A 21,930-nucleotide genomic window follows, 5' to 3' on the forward strand; every position below is an offset into this window, starting at 1 on the left:
TTAATACATTATAATGAAGTAACATCTTTAACTGATGTGTTGTTTGTATGTTAAAATGAACTACATATTCTTTTTAATGAAGTAGTAAATTGATAAGATGAAGTAATAAATTATGATATTGAAGTAATATAAATGATTTGTTTATGCAGTAAGGTTTATTACCAAAATGAAGTAATAAAAATGATAATGAAGTAATAGTCCATAAAAATGAACTATATGTTTACTGTTTTGTATGAGTTTAGGATTTTAGAATTAAAATTAACTGCTGCATTGTTTGCATATTCAAATGAACTACATATTTTATGTGATGAAGTAATGCCACTGATTTGTTTTCCTATAAACTATAATCTAGTTGTTGTGAAGTATTGAATTCATATAATGAAGTAATAAGTTATGATAATGAAGTAATATAAATAATCTGTTTATACAGTAGGTTTTATTACTAAAATGAAGTAATAAAACATTATAATGAAGTAAATGATTCTAATAATGAAGTAATAATACATTATAATGAAGTAACATCTTTAACTGATGTGTTGTTTGCACATTAAAATGAACTACATATTCTTTTTAATGAAGTAGTAAATTGATAAGATGAAGTAATAAATTATAATAATGTAGTAATATAAATGATATGTTTATACAGTAAGGTTTATTACCAAAATGAAATAATAAAAATGATAATGAAGTAATAGTCTATAAATATGAACTATATGTTTACTGTTTTGTATGTGTTTAAGATTTTAGAATTAAAATTAACTGTTGCATTGTTTGCATATTCAAATGAACTACATATTTTATGTGATGAGGTAATGCAACTGATCTGTTTTCCTATTAACTATAATCCAGTTGTTGTGAAGTATTGAATTCATATGATGAAGTAATAAGTTATGATAATGAAGTAATATAAATGATTTGTTTATACAGTAGGTTCTATTACTAAAATGAAGTAATAAAACATTATAATGAAGTAAATTACTCTAAAAATGAAGTAATAATACATTATAATGAAGTAACATTTCTAACTGGTGTGTTGTTTGCACATTAAAATAAACTACATATTCTTTTTTATGAAGTAGTAAATTGATATAATGAAGTTAGTTGTGTCTTTAATGAAGCAACAACAGCAAGGCGCATTTGTCCAAGGCGGTGACTCGGCAGCAGAAACAAACACGGTGAGCAGAGGCAGCGCGAAGGAGATGAAGATGATGTAGCTTCGAGCGGACATAGGCAGCAATGGAGTTAGAAAACTCCGAGCGCAAACCGACGGTGGCCGCGGCGGCAAATCTGCAACAATGGCACAACGACAGCGGCTCTGGTGAGGTGACGACGCTGAAGGGGTGCGACAGCCGTGAGAGTCTGGCGGCAGCACATGCCGCCTCACGCCGGCGACAACGTCTATATCGCGAAGATGAAGATGTTGAATCGGCGGATTTAGATGCTGAATCGATCGATGGAGATGCTGAATCGGCGGATTTATATTCGATTTCAATTTAATCGATAGGAGATGATGGATGAAGATGAAGAATCATTGCTTTTTCAGTTTTGAGAGAAGAAGAGGCGGGGAGGTGGAATGTGAATGAGTTGATTTTTTGTAATCTGTGAACTCTAATTTTTTACCCTAATTATGAAATGACGTAAATACCCCCGTGTTGAAGTAATTGTGTATGCAATAAACTGCGAAAAATAACCCTTGATTATCTAATCTAGCCCTTGATTTTCTTGATCTTGTGGCTGTGATTTGTTCTCTAGTTATGTACTTAATGGGCACTTGCCCTATATCACTACTCTCTCTATATATATTTAACGGACCACTCTTCTTGTCACTAATTGTTTATAGGATAGATCCCCATAAATTTCTATCGTCAAGGAAAATAGGATAGGACTGATAATGAACAAATAATCACCATGGAATTTTGACTTTTAAACCAATATAATGTGAATAACAAAAGAAAACAACCCAACATGTTAGAATATCTGAGAGTAAAGCCTATTTTTTGTCCTAAATATATGTTCATTTTACGATGTTGGTCCAGAATATTTACTTTTTTATTTTTGAATCTCGGACATATGAAAATGTTTCTGAAATGATCCTTTTTGACAGTTCCATGAAAAACTACGATCAACGACAATTAAACTACATTTTGATTGGAGTAACAAAGTCTAATTAATAATAATCCCTCCATCCCAATTTTAGAGTGCAATTTAGTTAGGGCACATGTTTTAAGAAATTGTTGGAGTGTTCAATAATTGAAGTGAGATGTTGTTAAAGTGTGTAATAATTGAAGTGAGATGGTGGAAAGTGAGACCCTTTTGACTTTTTGTATGTTTAGAATTTTGTTTTGTTTTATTTTTATGAAAGTAATGACATTTGAGTGTAAATTTCATCAACAATGAGGTTAAATTTTATGTCCAAATATGATAAATTCTAAATGGAGCTCTTAAACTGGAACGGGCGGAAATGGCAAAACAGGACTCTTAAACTGGGACGAAGGAAGTAATTGATTGTCATCTATTCCTCCTCCCTCTCCCCTTATCTCACATCGTCTTCCCTTGCCCCTTTCACTCCCCTTCGCCAAAAAATAATTGGAAACTTTGAATTTTGATTCCACTTCAGGAGGGCGAGTACGGCGGGGACATTTTATAAGCTACATTTAATAAGTCTCTACATCAGTTTGTGGCTGAATATTAGGTGCATAATATGCATTGCTCATGCCCTTAATCTAATTTTTATTTTGGAGGGGGAGTGGTTGAACGCACTCATGTCCAAACAGATATTAAAGTTTATACCTTCATGAAATAGAACTCTACTAACAACTTTGTATATTTATGAATGTAATTGTATATTAATATAAAAAATTTACTAGATCCGAACAGGTTAATTGATGTGATCTAGTATACATATCGCGGTAGATATATCGATCGAGTTCCCTGATTTGAAATTACACTTCTTAACCACTATTAAGCACTTAATACATGAATCTTTGTTAATTGTTCAACATTCATCAGAAAATAAACAAAAGTAGCTTAATACTGATCAGTTCAATAGTTATAGCTACAATCATAACAAGTTCCATGGGATGCAGATCTTCAAAATCTCAAGCCTGAAGACTAACTTAATTAAACATATTTCCATTCCCTAAACTGTCTTAAAGCACCCAACTTTTCCTTGACCAGCCTTAGCCCCACTCCAGTTGCGATCCATGTTTGTCAAGCCTGAACCATCAACAAAGAGAGAGAGAGAGAAAGAGAGAGAGGGAAATTAGATAATACTACTATTATGCTAGATAAAGAGGTTAGTGTGTGAATGTGTTCTTATTTATTTGGTAAAAGTACTTTTTAATAATGAGGATTTCAGTTTTACCTTGTTTCAAAATATCGAAAGGAATGTAAATTTACCTTGTTAATGCTGGTGGAAGCAGTAGAAGTACTCTGATTGCGGTTTGGAATGTACCTAGCCCACTGTTACAAATATTCATAATAAACCAATCACTACATGCGAAATTAATATTATTGTTGCAAGATTGTATACTACTAATATTGTTGTTTTTCAGAAACAAAAGATTCTCAATTATAAATAAAAAATGCCCTAAACTTTTTTATATTCATGTGATTATGTGAGACTAGTCTTTTAGGGTTTTCATTCATAAAACTCACATTTTTTGCAGCTGCACTGAAAGCCTCTCTATGTGGTATCTCTGGATTCTCCGTTTTGATGCGCTGTATCTCTTCTCTGGGGATTTAAAAAAAAATCAAGTTTGATTTCTAGTGTTTTCACATCTAAGAAAAGTAGTTATTTATAAAGAGGAAATTAAATGAAAAAGGTCTCCCACTTCATGAAGCGGTTGTAGGCAGATGGAAGCCTATGCTTCTTTTCAGGAGCTGCAAGATGTTAAAATTTTCATCAGTTTTCATCCCACATTAGAAATCTACAAATTAAACCTACTATTGGATAGGAGTAGCTAGTGTGTGTGCATACATATGAAGTGTAGATGTGAACTAAAATATTTAGAAATAAATTATGATGCATCATTAATTTAGGAGATGTGTACGTTTGACCACAAATGGAGCTTTCGGAGAGGATGGCTCGGTGGAAGTGGATGAAGACAATGATAGAGACGGCGCCTTCTTGAACTCACTGCAGAAAGCCTGTTCACCACAAAATTACTACGAGTATTAAATTACCTACATTTAATTTCTACCAAATAAAAATATATGTGTAATCTAATTTTCATTTTCTTCCCAACCAAAAAAATTAATTACCTGCTGAGATTGAGGTTTTGTGCTAAGAAATGAGAGATTGCTGCAATGCCCACATTTCACTGTCAAAGTGTCCAACAACCTCTTGCATGGAATTCCAACCTATATAGGCAAGTTGTGACATGATATGATCTATAAACATGTACATAAATTTGAGAGTGATAAATATATACCGCGAGAACGGTGTTGCAGAAGGTGCAGCGGACATAGCAAACATTCTCAGAGACAGGTTGAGCCAAGTCCATGGTGATGAAGGTGGAAATTAATGGTGAGAGATGAAGAGGAAGAGAATGGGCATATTAATATAGAGTATAGAGAGATGATATGCATAAAGTGAATATTAGGGCTTGAGGTGGTGATATCATCAAAGTGGAAATTCTAGGGTTACTAAGTTGCTCATGTGGTACTAACATTTTGGACTACCAAACAAATTATAGCTAGGGCTGGCATGCCTACTCAATAACCTGGTAATAACTATATTTAATCTATCATGTATCCAATTTAAAGGATCCAGATCATTTTTATATAAGGATTTTTATTTTTTGTGTATTGATAGTAAAAATTCCGTACGTATTCATCTTGAGACCGATCCTGATGCATAAAAGCAAGGTAAAATTAAGGATTTGAAATAATTTTAAAGAAATAAAACAAGACGTATAATTGGGAGAAAAAAGTCTCCTAATGTGGTTTTTAGTTCGTTAGACAATATAGTCATGAGATACAATATATGCGATAAGCCAAAATGGAATTTGTCTAGCTAGGATTAGTTATAGGAGTGGAGATGGGATGGGTAATCATGAGATTAAATATAATCTTGATATTGTAGAGACGGACCAAGATACATTGTCGATGACGGATCACTTGTTTATTCCATTTGCAACCAAAATCAAGTGGAAATGAGGTGAATTTGACTTTAATTGAAGTGATTCCATAAAATTCAAAGTGAAATAGTGGGTACAATCACAAAAGGAGGAACATTAAATTGACACAGCCAAGATCATCTGTCACAATCATGATGATAATTTCCAAGTTGAGGAGGGTGTTATTGTCATCTACTTGATGGGACTTATCTTTTAATGACCAAAAACACAAGTACTCATGTAAACCAATTTCCCCCACTACTGCTCTTTTTATTGTTTTTTTACCACTGTACCACATGTTATATATATATATATATATATATATATATATATATATATATATATATATATGGTTTTGATCTATAAAGACCAGATTTAAATACAGAAATGCAGAACACGGTCATACGTAGGGCATTTTTTAGGTCATAGTTAGTTTATTTTTAGGTCATACTAACAAAGCATGACCTAAAATGATCTTAACATGACATAAACCCAAATCTGACCTAAAACTACTTAATTATGACCTTCCGTGTTTTGGGTTAATTATTGACCATTAGATCATCTAATCCTAGGGCTAGAATTTGGGCTGCATTTCTGGATTTAAATACATTCTTATTTTGATCATCTCTCTCTCTATATATATATAGGGGTGCGTTAAAATGACCACACTCTTAAAATGACACTGTGACACCACGCTAGACTTCAATATTATAAACGCTAGACTGCAATATCCAGTACACTAGACTGCAATCTATAGATTGCAGTCCAGCGTATTGGATATTGCAGGCGGGAAAAATTGCAATTTAGCGTATTGGATATTGCAGTCCGCGAAAATTTACCCTTGAGCAATTTTTATGATTGCCACATGGCAGCTGATTATTCGTCCATGTGTACAAATGATTGGCTAGGATTGGTGGTATGGTGTTACCTTAAGAGGTGTTGTCATTTTAACACAAACCTATATATATATATATATATATATATATATATATATATGGGTGCGTTAAAATAACAACACTCTTAAAATGACACTGTGACATCACGCTAGACTGCAATATTATATATGCTAGACTACAATAGTATAAACGCTAGACAACAATCTATAGATTGCAGTCTAGCGTATTGAATATTGCAATCCGAAAAAATTGCAGTCTAGCGTATTGGATATTGCAGCCCTTGAAAATTTTCCCTTGAGCTTGCCACATGGCAGCTTATTATTCGTCCACATGTACAAATGATTGACTAGGAATGGTGGTATGTTGTTACTTTAAGAAGTGTTGTCATTTTAACACAAACCTATATATATATATATATATGGTTTAGGTGTTTGGCTATGCATCAACATTCTATATGCACACAATATTGGTAACGGATTATTTAATTTCACTATTAGAATTCAATTTCTGATTCAATCTCCAACTCAAAGAAAGAAAAGAAAAAAGTTGAAAATATAATCTGAGATCTAATTAAGTTGACAATATGTTGTAGTAATTAAATAAATAGATTGGCAAAAATATGTAATTTGGTGTCAAGTGGTGATTGATGGGCACAAGATTCCTGAATTCTTGCCATGCATGCATGCAATTACAAAGACAGTTGATGACTTCTTTTTTCACTTATGCTTTTGGTGTTTTATATGGATTTAGGGCATAATTATTTCATCTATGACTGCCCTGTTTCTTATCTATTTTGGGAATCTCCGATTAGACCTATCCATATTATTTACTTTCAGGTATTCCTCGCATGGCATTGACAGTGATTGAGATTCATATAAATGCTTTTGATTTTGTTGTTCTGTCCTTATCGTCCACACTCATATCACAACTTAAAACTTATTTACATACTTTATGATTAATTGATTCAGGTTTCTGAATTATTCGTGTTATTCCGATTTTTAAGTATTTTAAGTTAATCAAAGTAAAATAAATATTGTATTTCCCAACTTATAAATACTCTTTTCCACAAGGATAAATCATAATTTTCCACATTTATGTATATAAGATTGCGTTATGTTTTGTATTTTGGTTATGTGTTCTGCATTAAAAATTAGTTCTTGATCAAACTCCTAGTTGTGTTATATACAAAACTAGTTTAAAATGCAGAATGATAACATAGAGATTATTGTTAGGTAATAAGTATAAAATCCATTATTGGTTTGTTTTTAGTTCATTTTAAAAAAATTCGTGTTATAATAAATTCATCTCGCGAGTGTCAAAATATTGCTTAGGAAATGATAATGAACTAAAAGCTGACAAATAATGAACTTTGTATTCTCTAACAATGACCTTCCGTATTGGTTATGCGTTTTGCATTGATCAAACTCTTTTATTTATATATGCATAGATTTATTATTATTATTATCATCGTCATCATAGTGGTAATGAATATTATAAATTAATAAATAGTAACTAAATCACCGATTACTATATAGCTTCCTTAAATTAAACTAAATAAAATAATTATAAAATTTAATTATCATATAAATAACCATAACTGAAAATACTCAACTAAACACTACGAAAAAAATTTCTCAACGAATTAAATCCAGAAAAATAAATTTAATTAAATGGAAAATTAAGGAATACTAAGTTATAAATGATAAACAATTTATGGCAAAACGTTGGTGAAAGGTATTAATACGAGAGTATGACCTTTTTGTTCACGACAAATATGATCATCCTACAATGTTTATGTGTCATGACTCATTTTACGATCGAAATAAGGGAAAACACGTTCTTAGGTCCTTATACTTTAATCAAATTGTTCATTAGGTCCTCGTATAATTTTTTCGTTGTAATAGGTCCTTATACCTTTCTCTAAATTTCATCACATCCTCGTACAATTTTTTCGTTTTAATAGGTTCTTATACTCTGATTATAAATTTTATTATGTCCTTATACAATTTTTTATTTTAAGATATTTTTTACTTTTATCTTATACAATAATTTATATTTAATTAATTAAATTTAATGAACCTTTTAATTTTATTATTTAACTTATCTTATGATTATAAATATTCAGGGAAACGTATATTTCAATATAAATATAAATAATCAATTGAAAATTCGGATAGTTATTCTAAAAAAAAACTTCGATTTTAATCTTCAATCATCACGGTTAATCTTTTTATTATTCTCTACAACTTATTGAGATTATTGGATAACAAGATGATATTATCTTTATAGACTATGCTAAGTTAAATAATGGAATATTAAAAAGTTCATTAAGTTTAATTAAATTTATATTATTATCCAAGATAAATGTGAAAAAGTCCCTAAAATAAAAGATTGTACAAGGATCTAATGAAAGTTATGATAAAAGTATAAGGACCTACTAAAACGAAAAATTATACGAGGACCTGATAAAAATATTGTAAAAAGTATAAGGACCTAGTAAAACGAAAAATTTGTACAACAACCTAATTAACATTTTGACTAAAGTATAAGAACCTAAGAATGTATTTTCCCTCGAAATAATTTCTATTCACGAACATAATCTTTGCACCATATTGGTACATGTCATATTCCATAGGGATCCAATAACGTTTTACCATTAAAATTATTAACTTTTCTTTCGGTCATTTATACATAAGATATAACAAATAAATCTAAACAAAATAAATGAAATTAAAGAAAATGACATTCTTAACCAAATGGTCAGGATCGATATCTGTCCTTGGACCAACTGTCCCTCCTATCACTATCAAGGTGCCTACAAATCAGTACTTGAAAAGTCACTGGCTCGCCAGTAGATACCCTTGATAGTTAAAAGGGTATCTAGTTAAAAAAAATTTTAAAAAAATGACATATATGCTATTTGATGCGACCCTCAACCCCAATTTCTTGACTTGTGTGATTTCACAACTTTTTCTTATAGTATAAATTTCGCAGCTTCACTATTAAATGGAACACTGAATTCATTTCTTACCAAATCATTGCCTTTTTTGTTTTGATCCATACCTCAGTTCTGATAAAATCGAAATAGAATTGCATCTAGTTCTAGCCCATCCAGTTTAGTTTTGCTTAATTAGATGGATGTTTCTCGGCCTATTTTTAACTTTTAGTTCAATAAGGCCCACCAATTGTTACATGAAGCCCAAGTCCACATATGAATTTTCAAACTGTGCTTTCCACAAATTGAAATTCCCAGAATAAAAAAAGATAAAGAAATGCTACTCCCTCCGTCCCACAAAAGATGTCACACTTTTCTTTTCAGTTTGTCCCATAAAAGATGTCACATTTTTCTTTTTGGAAAATGTTCTCTCTCACGTGAATATAAAAATTATATTTTCTCTCTCCATTTAACACACAAAACAAAACCTCCTATAAAATCTCCTGTCGTGCCACAAGTGTGACATCTTTCTGTGGGACGGCAGCAAGACCCGCATTTATTACGTTACCCCGTGTTTTAATAATAGTAACTTTTAAAATAATACATATTTTAAAATACAATGTTTAGCATTCTTCTTTGAATGACTTTTTGTATGCAATGCCATGAAATATAAATTTAATCAATATTAAATGACTCATAACTTGAAACTTTTAAAAGCATATTAATAGCTTCAAAATTCAAAGGTCAATTACTCAAAAATGATTTTAACTAAATAAACTCTTAAGCTAAAATGATATTTATGTAAATTTATTCAAAACTCTACTTTTATATTATAGATAGATTTTATATATTGTTGTTCGATTTCGAAGAGGATGAAGAACTGCTGAAAGCTTTTGATTGACTCTAAGAGAAACTCACACAAAACTAGAACAAGAAACAACAAATTTACGTGGTTCGGCCTTAGAGACCTACGTCCACGGAGGAAAAACGATCACACTGTATTATTACTCTCAAGAATGTAACAGAGAATTTACAAGATGAAGATGACACACACACTCAAGCTATGCTCTCACTTTACAAAGAAACTCTCGAGCTATATGCCTCACAAAGAAAGTGTGTGTTGAAGATAATGAATCTAACTGACTCCAGCTGTGCATACATGTGTATTTATACACCATCTGTGGTCCCCAACGGCCATACCCTGAGCCAACTCGCTCCCTAACCGTTTTAACCGAATATGCTTCCAGCTCATCCCAAAGCAGATTCACACTTCATTAGTTGCTTCCATCTTTAACAAATCTCCACCTATGGGAGCATACTAACAAGTGTTGATCTCTTTCCTCTAACTCCACCTACTCACCTTCTAACCAAGCAAATTAGCTCCAAGCAATGTATGAGCTTAGAACTAGGAACTGCCTTGGTTAACATGTCTGATGCATTCTCCTCTGTCCCAACTTTCTCAACCTTCACAGACCCCTTACTCACCTCATCCCTAATGAAATGGAGTCTAACATCCACATGCTTACTCCTTTCATGGAATGTCTGATGCTTAGTCAAACAGATCGCACTAGAGCTATCACACTTTATCTCCACAGCCTGTTGATTTATCCCCAGATCACCCAGAATACCTTTTAGCCAAAAGCTTTCTTTAACTGCTTCTGCTAAAGCTATATACTCTGCCTCCGTTGTTGAAAGTGCCACCACCGATTGTAAACATGACTTCCAACTAATTGCTGATCCATAGAGACAAAAGACATACCCTGACTGAGACTTCCTTGTGTCATAGCTAACTGCATAATCTGAGTCTGTGAAACCCATTAGCTGCTCTCCTTGTGACTCCACCTGCTTCTTGAAAAGAATTCCATAATCAGTAGTCCCTCTCAAATATCTCAGGAGCCATTTGAGTGCATGCCAATGCTCAATACCTGGGTCAGCCATGTACCTGCTTACTACACTTATGCCATGGCTCAGGTCTGGCCTTGTGCACACCATAGAATACATAACACTTCCAATAATACTTGCGTATGGGATTTTGCTCATTTCCTTCCTATCTTCCTCAGTTTTGGGACACTACTCCTTTGAGAGTTTGAACTGTTGGGCAAGGGGAATGCTCACTGGCTTTGATCCCTCCATCTGGAATCTTTTTAATACCTTCTCCAGATAGTCCTTTTGTGTTAGAAACAAGGTTCCATTCTTTCTATCTCTGATGATATCCATCCCCAAGATCCTCCTTGCATTGCCAAGATCCTTTACTTCAAAACCAGACTGTAGCTGCCCCTTCAATATTGAAATCTCCTTCATATCTTCAGCTGCTATTAGCATATCATCTACATATAGAAGTAGATATGCTCTGATCTTGTCTCCTTCTCTTTTGATGTACACACAATCATCATAGTTGGATTTTCTAAAACCAATCTTGAACATGTACTGATCAAATTTAATGTACCACTGCCTTGAGCTCTGCTTCAGACCATATAGGCTCTTCTTTAGCTGACAAACCTTCTCTTCTTCTCCCTTCTTAACAAAACCTTCTGGCTGCTCCATGAAAATGGTCTCCTCAAGATCCCCATTTAGGAAAGCAGTCTTTACATCCAACTGATGCAGCTCCCATTCTCTCTGAACAATAATAGCCAGTAGGATCCTTATTGAGCTATGCTTCACAACCGGAGAAAACACTTCATTATAGTCTATCCCTTCAATCTGATTATATCCCTTTGCAACTAACCTTGCCTTATATCTGATGTTGTCATTTTTGAGAGCCTCTATCTTCTTCTTATAAACCCATTTACATCCAATGGTCTTCTGATCCAGTGGCCTCAAAACCAGCACCCAAGTTCTGTTCTTGTACAAAGAGTCAATCTCCTCTTGCATAGCTCTCAGCCATCTATCCTTCTCAGGGCTCCTAACTGCTTCCTTATATGTGGAAGGCTCATGATACTCGATCTGTTCAGCCACACACAAAGCATAGTACATCATATCATAGTCTTGATACTTCTTAGGTAACTTAATCTGTCTCTTAGGTTGGACTCTTCTGGGAATATTCACTGGTTGCTTCTGATGTGGTGTGCTTTCAATCTGAGGTTCCCGTCTCATATCTCCATCATTCATACCAGAACCCTCTTGTACTCCCTCATCTTGCACATGATCATCAACCAGAGGCTCCGCCTCAACCCTTGTAGCAGATGCTTTCCCAGCCAAATAAGGCATCTCATTTTCTTTGAACACCACATCTCTGTTGATCACAACCTTGTTGTTACCAGGCTCTGTGCACCAGAGTCTATACCCTTTCACATCTCTCTGATACCCAAGCATTACACATCTCAAGGCTCTAGGCTCCAGTTTTCCCTGCCTTACATGTGCAAAGGCTCTACATCCAAATATTCTAAGCCTAGAGTAGTCACCAGGGGACCCATACCATTTGTTATCTGGTGTTGAAAAATCTATTGATGAGGATGGGCATTTGTTCATCAATAGTGCTGCTGTTTTTGCTGTCTCACCCCAAAAATTCTTGGGCATACCTGAGTCAAAGAGCATACATCTTATCCTCTCCAGCAAGGTCCTATTTGCCCTCTCTGCCACCCCATTCTGCTGGGGGTTGTTGGGCACGGTTCTGTGCCTTCTTCTGCCTTTATCCTTACAGAAAACATCAAACTGAGAGGACAAGAACTCTAGCCCGTTGTCTGTTCTCAAACACCTTAGAGATTTGTGCTTTTCAGTTTCCACTGCACTACACCACTCTTTGAATCTTGCAAAAGCATCTGACTTCTCCTTCATTACATAGAGCAAAATTTTCCTTGAATAGTCATCTATGATAGTTAGGAAGTATCTGCCACCCCCTATACTCTAAGTTTGAGCTGGCCCCCAAATGTCACTATGAGCATAGTCAAGAGGGGACTCTGAGATATGCTTGCCTTTTTGGAAACTGAGCTTCTTGCTCTTGCCAAGAATACACTGCTCACATCCAGTAAAATCCTTTTCTACCATATCTGTATCATGAGAAATAATGTCTGCCTTCATCAGTTCTTTAAGTCCAGACATTCCAACATGAGCCAACCTTCTATGCCATGTTGATGAGCTAACTTTCTCAGTCAGGTGTATCTCTGCTCCAATAGCCTTTCCTTGCAGATAATAGAGGCTATTGTGTCTTGCAGCCTTCATCACCACTGCAGCTCCTTTCTTGACCTGCATTAGCCCATTCTCTGATGTGAAACTAAACCCTTTTCTTTCCAGCAAGCCTAATGAGGTATATATCTCACATCAGATAATATCTTCACTGAGCCATCATCCATATGAAATCTTACACTGCCTACAGCCTTGACATAGCAGATATGATCATTGCCTAGAGAGACAGTGCCCTCAGCATCCTTCATGTCCACCAACCAATCTGCATTTGAGGTGACATGAAAACTTCATCCTGAATCCATGATCCAAGAACTATGAATCCTTCCCTCTGCCACGGTCAAGACTTCAGCCACTTCAACAAGTTCATTTAGGTCTGCAGCAGCTTGTCCTTGATTCTCCTCTGCTTGCTTCCTCTTGAAAGCATAACAATCTTTCTTGAGGTGCCCTGGTTTCTTGCACAAGTGGCAACTCCTTGATTCCTTCTGATCATCTTTCTTGCCCTTTTGCCATTTCTGCTTCTTGGCTCCCTTCTTCTTGGGATGCCCCTTTTCATTGGCACTTACATTCAAGCTCTCTGCAGCAAGATCTACAAACTTTGCATTACTCTTCTGGAATTCCTTAGCCTTTAGGGCCGACTGAACTTCTTCAAAGGAAATCGAATTCTCTCTTCCAAACAACATTGCATCCTTGAGGTGCTCATAAGACTTAGGCAATGCATTCAACAGCATAATGGCTTTGTCCTCATCCTCAATCTTAACATCAATATTCTCCAGATCATCTATCGATTTATTAAACTCCTCTAACTGCTCAGTAACCCCCTTTCCCTCTACAAACTTATAAGAGTAGAGTTTCTGCTTCATATATAAGCGATTGGCTAAAGACTTAGTGCAGTAAATACCTTCAAGTTTGGCCGAGATCCCTGCTGCTGTGGTCTCCTTCGAGACTTCTCTAAGTACTCGATCGGAGAGACTCAAGATCAATGTGATGTACGCTTTCTCTGCAACTTCTTTCTTCTTGGCCACCAGCTTCTCATCCGGTTTCTCATCGCCTTCTCCCTCTTTCTTGGGGTCAGCCTCTTCGATCAGGGCATCCGCTAGCCCTTGCTGGATCAAGATTGCTCGCATCTTGATCCTCCATAACCCGAAGTCGTTGATGCCAGTGAATTTCTCGAGATCAAATCTAGCGGCTGCCATACTTCCCACAGACGGCGCCAATTTGTTGTTCGATTTCGAAGAGGATGAAGAACTGCTGAAAGCTTTTGATTGACTCTAAGAGAAACTCACACAAAAGTAGAACAAGAAACAACAAATTTACGTGGTTCGGCCTTAGAGACCTACGTCCACGGAGGAAAAGCGATCACACTGTATTATTACTCTCAAGAATGTAACAGAGAATTTACAAGATGAAGATGACACACACACTCAAGCTATGCTCTCACTTTACAAAGAAACTCTCGAGCTATATGCCTCACAAAGAAAGTGTGTGTTGAAGATAATGAATCTAACTGACTCCAGCTGTGCATACATTTGTATTTATACACCATCCGTGGTCCCCAACGGCCATACCCTGAGCCAACTCGCTCCCTAACCGTTTTAACCGAATATGCTTCCAGCTCATCCCAAAGCAGATTCACACTTCATTAGTTGCTTCCATCTTTAACATATATTTTGCACGTATTTGTTATTTTTATGATTTTTATGTTATGTAGGAGTACTTTTTTATTATTATTATAAATGATAGTATAACTATTATTCCGTATTTGTTAAATTTCATGCAAGTATATTAACCAAATGGGATAATTTAATGAAAAGAATGCATTGATTAAATAAAATAAAATAAAATAATTCATTTCATTAGTCAAATATATTTAATTAATTTCTGAATAAAATTAAAGAAGTAATTAACTAAATTTATTTTATTAAATTGGGCCAACTAATTAAACTAATCTAGTTCAATAGAAATTTCTTTATTTACCTGTTTTGATAAATAAACAATGTTTTGAGTTTGAATATATTTACTTTTCAAAAATCTATATAAGATGTGTTTTGGTGTAAATTGGAGATGGTCTTAGTGGTAAAAGTAACATTTTTCTTAGTGGTGGAAGTAACATCAGCATCAAAAGAACTAACAGTTGCGCCGATCATAATTGTTAAATAACAATCTCCTTACGACTAAGTATCGCAATATCAATTATCAAATAAACTACTTCCTCCGTCCCAGAGAAGTTGGCATACTTTGAAAATGACACGGTATTTTAGGAGGTTTTGTTTTGTGTGTTAAATGGAGAGAGAAAATATAATTTTTATATTCATGTGAGAGAGAACTTTTTCCAAAAAGGAAAATATGACATCTTTTGTGGGACAAACTAAAAAGGAAAGTGTGTCAACTTCTCTGGTGGGACGGAGGGAGTACTACTATAATTTCTCTCTTTTTTCACCCATCTATAACTGTTAATTATAATCTGTAATCTTACAATATTATTTCAATAACTTTTCTAGTATATTTGATCAGAGAACTTCATGATAATATTCAATGTAAATAATAAATAAATAAATAATTTTTTAGAATAAAGATTGAAGTTTAAAAATTAAATTTATGAAATAACAAAATAAATTAATATTTATACATGTAATAAAAATTGTAAGGTCAAAAACAGGATAAATAATAAAGAAAACATAAATTATAATGCAGTAAAACAACTAATAATATGTAAAAATAAATAATGGTCTAGATATCAATCTTGAATCAAGTGCACCACTCCTATTTCATGTAAGTACTAATATGATTTCAGTATCATTAACAAAAATGCACTTACATTTTAAATCGGTTTTAATAAAAACCGGTTTTTTTATTAGCTATTTTTTCTTTACCTAATTGCCCTTTTGTTATATTTGTAAAGTCAAATCATTATTAAATTACATTGATGAAAATGTGAAAATATGGAAAACCACTACAACAAAAATATGGAAATATTGCTGGATCAAATAGTTTGCTTAGCCATTTTCATGATTCATCTACTTCTTGTCACGTTCTTGTTTGGGTGGAATCATATTAGGTTGCAATTATTTCTTATTCTTAATGACACTGAAACAATTCTAAAATCAAATATAAATATTATTTTTTAATAATTTTAAACTGATTTTTTACAGAAATTTATGAAAAAACAAAAATAAACAAAATTATACAGTATTTTATTATAAATTAATAAAAGAACAAGACATAAAATACATAATTTCCCACTTGGCCACTTATTAACTTTGAAATTTACAGAATTATAAGAATATAACAAAATTAAACATATAAACACAAAATAATGTTACTTTATAATTGAAATTAATTTCATGAGAAAATGGACACCAGCCTACAACATGACTTATGATACTATTACATTACTATGGAGTATATGTCAATTCTAAATTATATGAATAATATAGTAAAGACTTATAAAAGGTTGCGAATGATTGTGTTTATTTTGTGTGATGTTAGTACTAAGAATGAAATATATATATGCATGTACTAGTTTTTATAATTTGAAATTTTAAGAATTATTTATTAAAGATGATTATGCATGTCAATCCTCACCAAGGTGTCAATCCTATTTGGTATGTCCTACTAATAGAGATTTAATAAGTGGAAAATACATATAATCATGTTTCCAACAAGATATATAAACAATGGAAACATTAAAATTATATGGAAAGTTTCTTTAGATTCCATGTATAATAAATACACTACATATGAAAGAGATATTCATTATTATATTTATTTAAATAATTAATCTTAATCACAATTATTGTCAAGTCATTTTATATGTAAATATACAAAAATGGTAGCTTTATATTAGAACATTATTTGTTTTATTTTATTATGAAACCATGGTGATATTTCATATATTAACTATTATCAATTAACTTTAATAAGATTAAATTTTTTAATTGGGGATCACTATCACTTTTACTATAGAAGTTTTAGTTTTTTATAATTTTAAATTTAAATGTTGTTTATGGAATTTTTGTTTATGGAATTTTTTGATTGTATATTGAAAAGGATAAAATGTACTAGTATTAATTTTTAGATCTTATCTTATTATTATATAACTATTTTTATAATTTAACATAGCACTATGTATATAATATTCATACAATCAATGTGCAATGAAAATATTAAACAAAAACTACGTTATATAATTAGTCATGTAATTAATTTAATTTATACACTTCATAATTCTTTATATTTTAATTTAATTTATAAGTATTTAACGCTAATAAACTTGCAGTTATAATTACATGTTTTATTTATCTAAACTTTTGTATATATAAATAAAGAGAAAACAAAGTAATCACCTAAAATCTAAAATGATGACGTGATCGTTTTCTGTGTTTATGCTATATATTTTAATATTTAATCAATTTTCATGATTATTGTCTAGGTCATGTATATTTACGTATAAAATGACTTGACAATAATTGTGATGATGATTAATTATTTAAATAAATAGAATAATGAATATCTCTTTTATATGTAGTGTATTTATTTATTATACATGGAATCTAAAGAAACTTTCTATATAATTTAATGTTTCCATTGTTTATATATTTAGTTGGAAACATGACTATATGTATTTTCCACTTGTCAAATCTTTATTAGTGGACATACCAAATAGGATTGACACCTTGGTGAGGATTGACCACTAAATTTTTACTCCCGTATACTATACTATTATTGCCTAACTGAATATAAATTGATTCAACAGAATTGATTATAAGTTATGCAATTGATTACGGAAGATTCAGTCAATCATTTCCTAAATACTGTAATTGCTAGTTGAGAAAAACTTAAATTAATCTTTCCTAAATGATAGTAGAAGGGTAATTATGTAATACATGAAATTAATTAATAATTATAACTTTATTTTATATATAAAATACCTAAAATGTCCAATATTGTATATACAATTTTTGTTAATTTATCACTACCCATATACAAAATGTTTAAATTGTTTGAGGGGCCATAGACCCTCCATGAATCATGAATGAGGTGGAGCGCACCTCTTTAATTATTATATCCAATTTGTAATTACTTTTTGGCATTTATTCTTAATGATTTATGTAGAGTTGATTTCCGATATCGTATATGTATCTATTCCATAATTAGAGTATATGAATATCTTATAATTCAATTACTATTAAAGTATTGAATTTAATCGTAAGATACGAGCGAATCACAAAATCAAAAATGGATGATCCGAACTCATTTATTGCGTACAGATATTTTCACCGTTGCAAACATCAGAGATCAATACTAGGCACCTTGGTGTGGTCAAACAATAATTCAAACAAATAAATTTCCAACTATTTAGATATAAATTGACTGCATCATACCATTACTAGGAAATGAGTAACTTATCTCAAGTGTATTAAGTCCAACCATATAAATGATCAGCACGAAGAATATAGCTAATAGTACCTAATTAATTAAGCCCAACCTAATCCGAATTAGTTAAAGCTTAAGCACCCTTATGTGATAGCCATTTGGTGCCTCAACTCTTGGAAATTCTACTATCTTCTCTCCTCCAATTTCTTCCCATCTGCAATCATACATCAATATCAAAACCACAAAATACAATCAAGCTTTTCTATTACATATTACATATATTGTGCACATTGTCAATATAATTAAAAAAGAAACATTTTTGAAGAATTAAATTATAGTATTATTACCGATATGTTTTTACAAAGTAGTGAAGGAAAGTTGAAATTGTTGCTATTCCAAGTTCCTTTCCGGGGCACAATCTTCCTCCCCCTCCAAACAGCAAGCAGTAGTTGTGTGACTCCAAATTCTTATCCTACACTCATTATAAAATAAAAAGTTTAAATTTTTTGAAAAGAAACACATAAGAGGAAATCATAAATCATTAATCCAGTTGAAAATTGACTAGTATTCACTATAAATAGAAATAACTAACCAGCCATCTCCATGGATTGAATTTCAAAGGTTCTGGATAGAGGATTGGATCATAGTTGATCTCTCTTGTGTATACATATATTTTCCATCCTTTTGGTATCAGAAATCCTATATATTTTTTCATTAGATTCTGATTTAGATATCAAACAAAATTAAGAAAATTGATGATACACATACCATTCAATACAATATCTTGTGTTGCCTTCCTCAAGAGTCCATTAATCACAGTAGCTAGTCTTAGGGTTTCAAGAACAACCTATGTAAATAAAATCAAACAAAATCAAGATAAGTTAGTCTTATTATCTTTGCCAAGATTAGATGTCAAGCAAGGCGCTTACTGCACGCGTGAACCTCATGGACTTGTAGTCAGCCCAATCCAGTGGATCCCCCGCTGCCTTCCTCCTCCGGATCCTGAAATGCTCCTCCTGTTTCAAATAAACTAATTCTCAATTTTTTGTCTTCCAAAACAAAAACAAAGAATTAAACAAATTAATGAGAAATCCTTGTTCAATTCACCCTCAGTTCTTCCAAGGCTTGTTGATTATCATGGAGATACTTGACAACCATCATGGAGGTTGTGGAGACTGTCTCATATCCAGAATAAAGTATTGTGATGATCTGATCAATGACCTCCTCATCATTCAACGCACCGTCCCTCACTAAATGTTCGAGCATGTCATTGTAGGTTGTTGCTGGAGAAGCAGCCCTTCTCTTCTCTATCAATTCTCTCAACATCTTCACTACATTCTCCCTGCCCTGCACACACAACACAACACACACACTTGTTACCGAAAAAACGGAGATACTTGCATAACATAACTTCAATTAACATGTTATATATACCTTAAATCCTCTGTAGTAACTCGTGCCAGGCAGGTTGATAGGAAGAGAAAGCGATCCCGTAACCAACTTATCAAACTCAGTCTTGAATCCATCATAAATTGAACTCAACTCAGCTTCAACAATCTGCGTGAATCCTATCAAGAACGCCATCTAGGAACACAACAAGTCTTAGAAATCGTTAAATCAACATTATATTAAATCTGAAAATTGATACTACTATTACTTACATCAGTAGATTTTTGTTGAACGTCAATAACGATACCATCCCAATTTGATAGATGAAGCCTCATGTACTTATCGATCCGGGGCAGAAGGCGGTCTTTGACCAACGAAGCTCCAATTAAAGACATTAGACTCTTTCGTAAAAACTTATGTTGTGATCCATACACAGCAGCTATGTTTCTTTTTCCTAGTATATCCAGCATAGATTTGGGATAGCCAGGAATTAGTCCCTTTGCTTCGTTCAATAATATGTATCTGTTCAGTTCTGGATCCATTGAGACTATAGTGGGACTGCCTAGTATGTGTGACTTGAAAATTCTTCCATACCTGCATACAAAACAAGAAAAATGAAATTAAAACTATAGGATTTTGTTAGACTATGTAATTAAATGAGGATCTTGGATATTCAGGAAAGTACATCACTTGCAATCTCTGCATGCACTTATTGCTTACCCTTTTCTAGTTCATAGGTAACTTATACATTAATAACCAAACAAAATGTTGCTCGGTAGAGCACTGTTTGTTAGGATTGCATTTTGCAAACATCACCCAACTTTATTTTTCTAGGGTAAGAAGTCAACCTCTAATAAAATTATACTAGTCTGTTAGGAAAGAAAGCCTATTTTGATCCATAAACTTTGCACCAGTTACTCACATAACCGATATGGGACATTAAGTTCGTAACACAAGAAAACCAAAAAATTCTTGTAAGCACAAATGAAGAATTGACATAGATGAGAGGTAACCTGGTTGTTTGCCTTTTCATGAAGTTGGGGCCAAGCTTGAGGAATTCATTAGTCTCACCAAAAAACGGCCAGCCCATAGTGCCAGGGGGCAACCCTTTTCTTTGGAATATGATTTCATTCCATTTTGACAGAAATGAGAAGAGAAAAAGGCCCATCAATAACAAGGAGACAGCCATGAACAAGAGCTCCATTGATGTCCCCAAGAAATTATTAAGAGAGTAATGAATTTAGCTGTGATCTATGTGACCTATAAAAAAGATGTACTCCATATATGAGTACATGCACTATATATATACAATTAAATGTGTGTGTGTGAGAGAGAGAGAGAGAGAGAGAGAGAGAGAGAGTGAAATGTAGGGTTAAACACATGCACCCCCACATAGGGCGTAGGCTCTTTCTTTCAAGTCTGAGGAACATTTAATATACCAAATTCGCATTAACGTTGTCCTCGAATGAAAATCTCTCAAATCATTTAATGTCACCTAACAAAGATTAGTAAGTAATTAAATACATAATCCTTATGTATATTCGAGGAGATCTGGTTAAAGTTGCCTTTTCTTTTTCTTCAATGGTTAAAGTTGTGTTGTACAACTTTTTTTCTGTGTTCAAGTACAACTATATATGGACCTCTCTATGAGGAATTACTCATGCTCGTTCAATTAATTGGTAGGAGTATCTTTTTTTTAGGATATGTTTTGATTAATTTGAAGTTGCATCAAACATCAATGTAATTTAGTACGATTGAAAATGACTGATACCGGTATGCCGATTTGTATCTCAGCTAGTAAGCAAAACAGCCTAGCTTGCAGAGAGATGATGAGACTAGCGGCAGATTTTTGCAGAGAGATAGGAAACTTACCGAAGGGATTAGAGAAGAAGAATCAACTCCACAGATTTATTTTTCTCTCTTTCCTTTGTTTATGTATTCTCACTCTCAGTAATGTGTGTCCAAATAATAATTTTTTGACAAATGAGAAATCCACATTCAATTAAACAACCACTATTTATATAAAATTGCTTAATAATATAGTATTTATATATGGAAATAACCATATGTTTCTCACCTCCCATATAATATATAT

General features: G+C 33.0%; 2 protein-coding genes across 2 annotated transcripts; both read right to left on the bottom strand.

Annotated features, from left to right (window-relative positions):
- Positions 1 to 2,932: 2,932 nt before the first annotated feature.
- On the bottom strand, positions 2,933 to 4,531 carry LOC148934331 (protein DROOPING LEAF-like). Its single transcript, XM_089063218.1, has 7 exons — positions 4,434 to 4,531; positions 4,264 to 4,362; positions 4,053 to 4,149; positions 3,834 to 3,882; positions 3,658 to 3,733; positions 3,400 to 3,462; positions 2,933 to 3,216 (listed from the first exon to the last, which is right to left on the bottom strand). The coding sequence occupies exons 1-7, from the start codon at positions 4,503 to 4,505 to the stop codon at positions 3,211 to 3,213; spliced, it is 462 nt and encodes a 153-aa protein (XP_088919344.1). The 5' UTR covers positions 4,506 to 4,531; the 3' UTR covers positions 2,933 to 3,210.
- A 13,860-nt stretch (positions 4,532 to 18,391) lies between these two features.
- LOC125220261 (cytochrome P450 85A-like) lies at positions 18,392 to 21,039 on the bottom strand. The gene is made up of 9 exons (XM_048122420.2): positions 20,849 to 21,039; positions 20,108 to 20,429; positions 19,881 to 20,030; positions 19,554 to 19,793; positions 19,376 to 19,462; positions 19,215 to 19,293; positions 19,039 to 19,145; positions 18,794 to 18,918; positions 18,392 to 18,660 (listed from the first exon to the last, which is right to left on the bottom strand). The coding sequence occupies exons 1-9, from the start codon at positions 21,037 to 21,039 to the stop codon at positions 18,573 to 18,575; spliced, it is 1,389 nt and encodes a 462-aa protein (XP_047978377.2). The 3' UTR covers positions 18,392 to 18,572.
- Between the last annotated feature and the right edge of the window lie 891 nt (positions 21,040 to 21,930).

The sequence above is a fragment of the Salvia hispanica genome, chromosome 1, assembly GCF_029641045.1.
Source record: "Salvia hispanica isolate PSC_SH4W2 chromosome 1, Shi_PSC_v1, whole genome shotgun sequence".
Classification (NCBI taxonomy): domain Eukaryota; kingdom Viridiplantae; phylum Streptophyta; class Magnoliopsida; order Lamiales; family Lamiaceae; genus Salvia; species Salvia hispanica.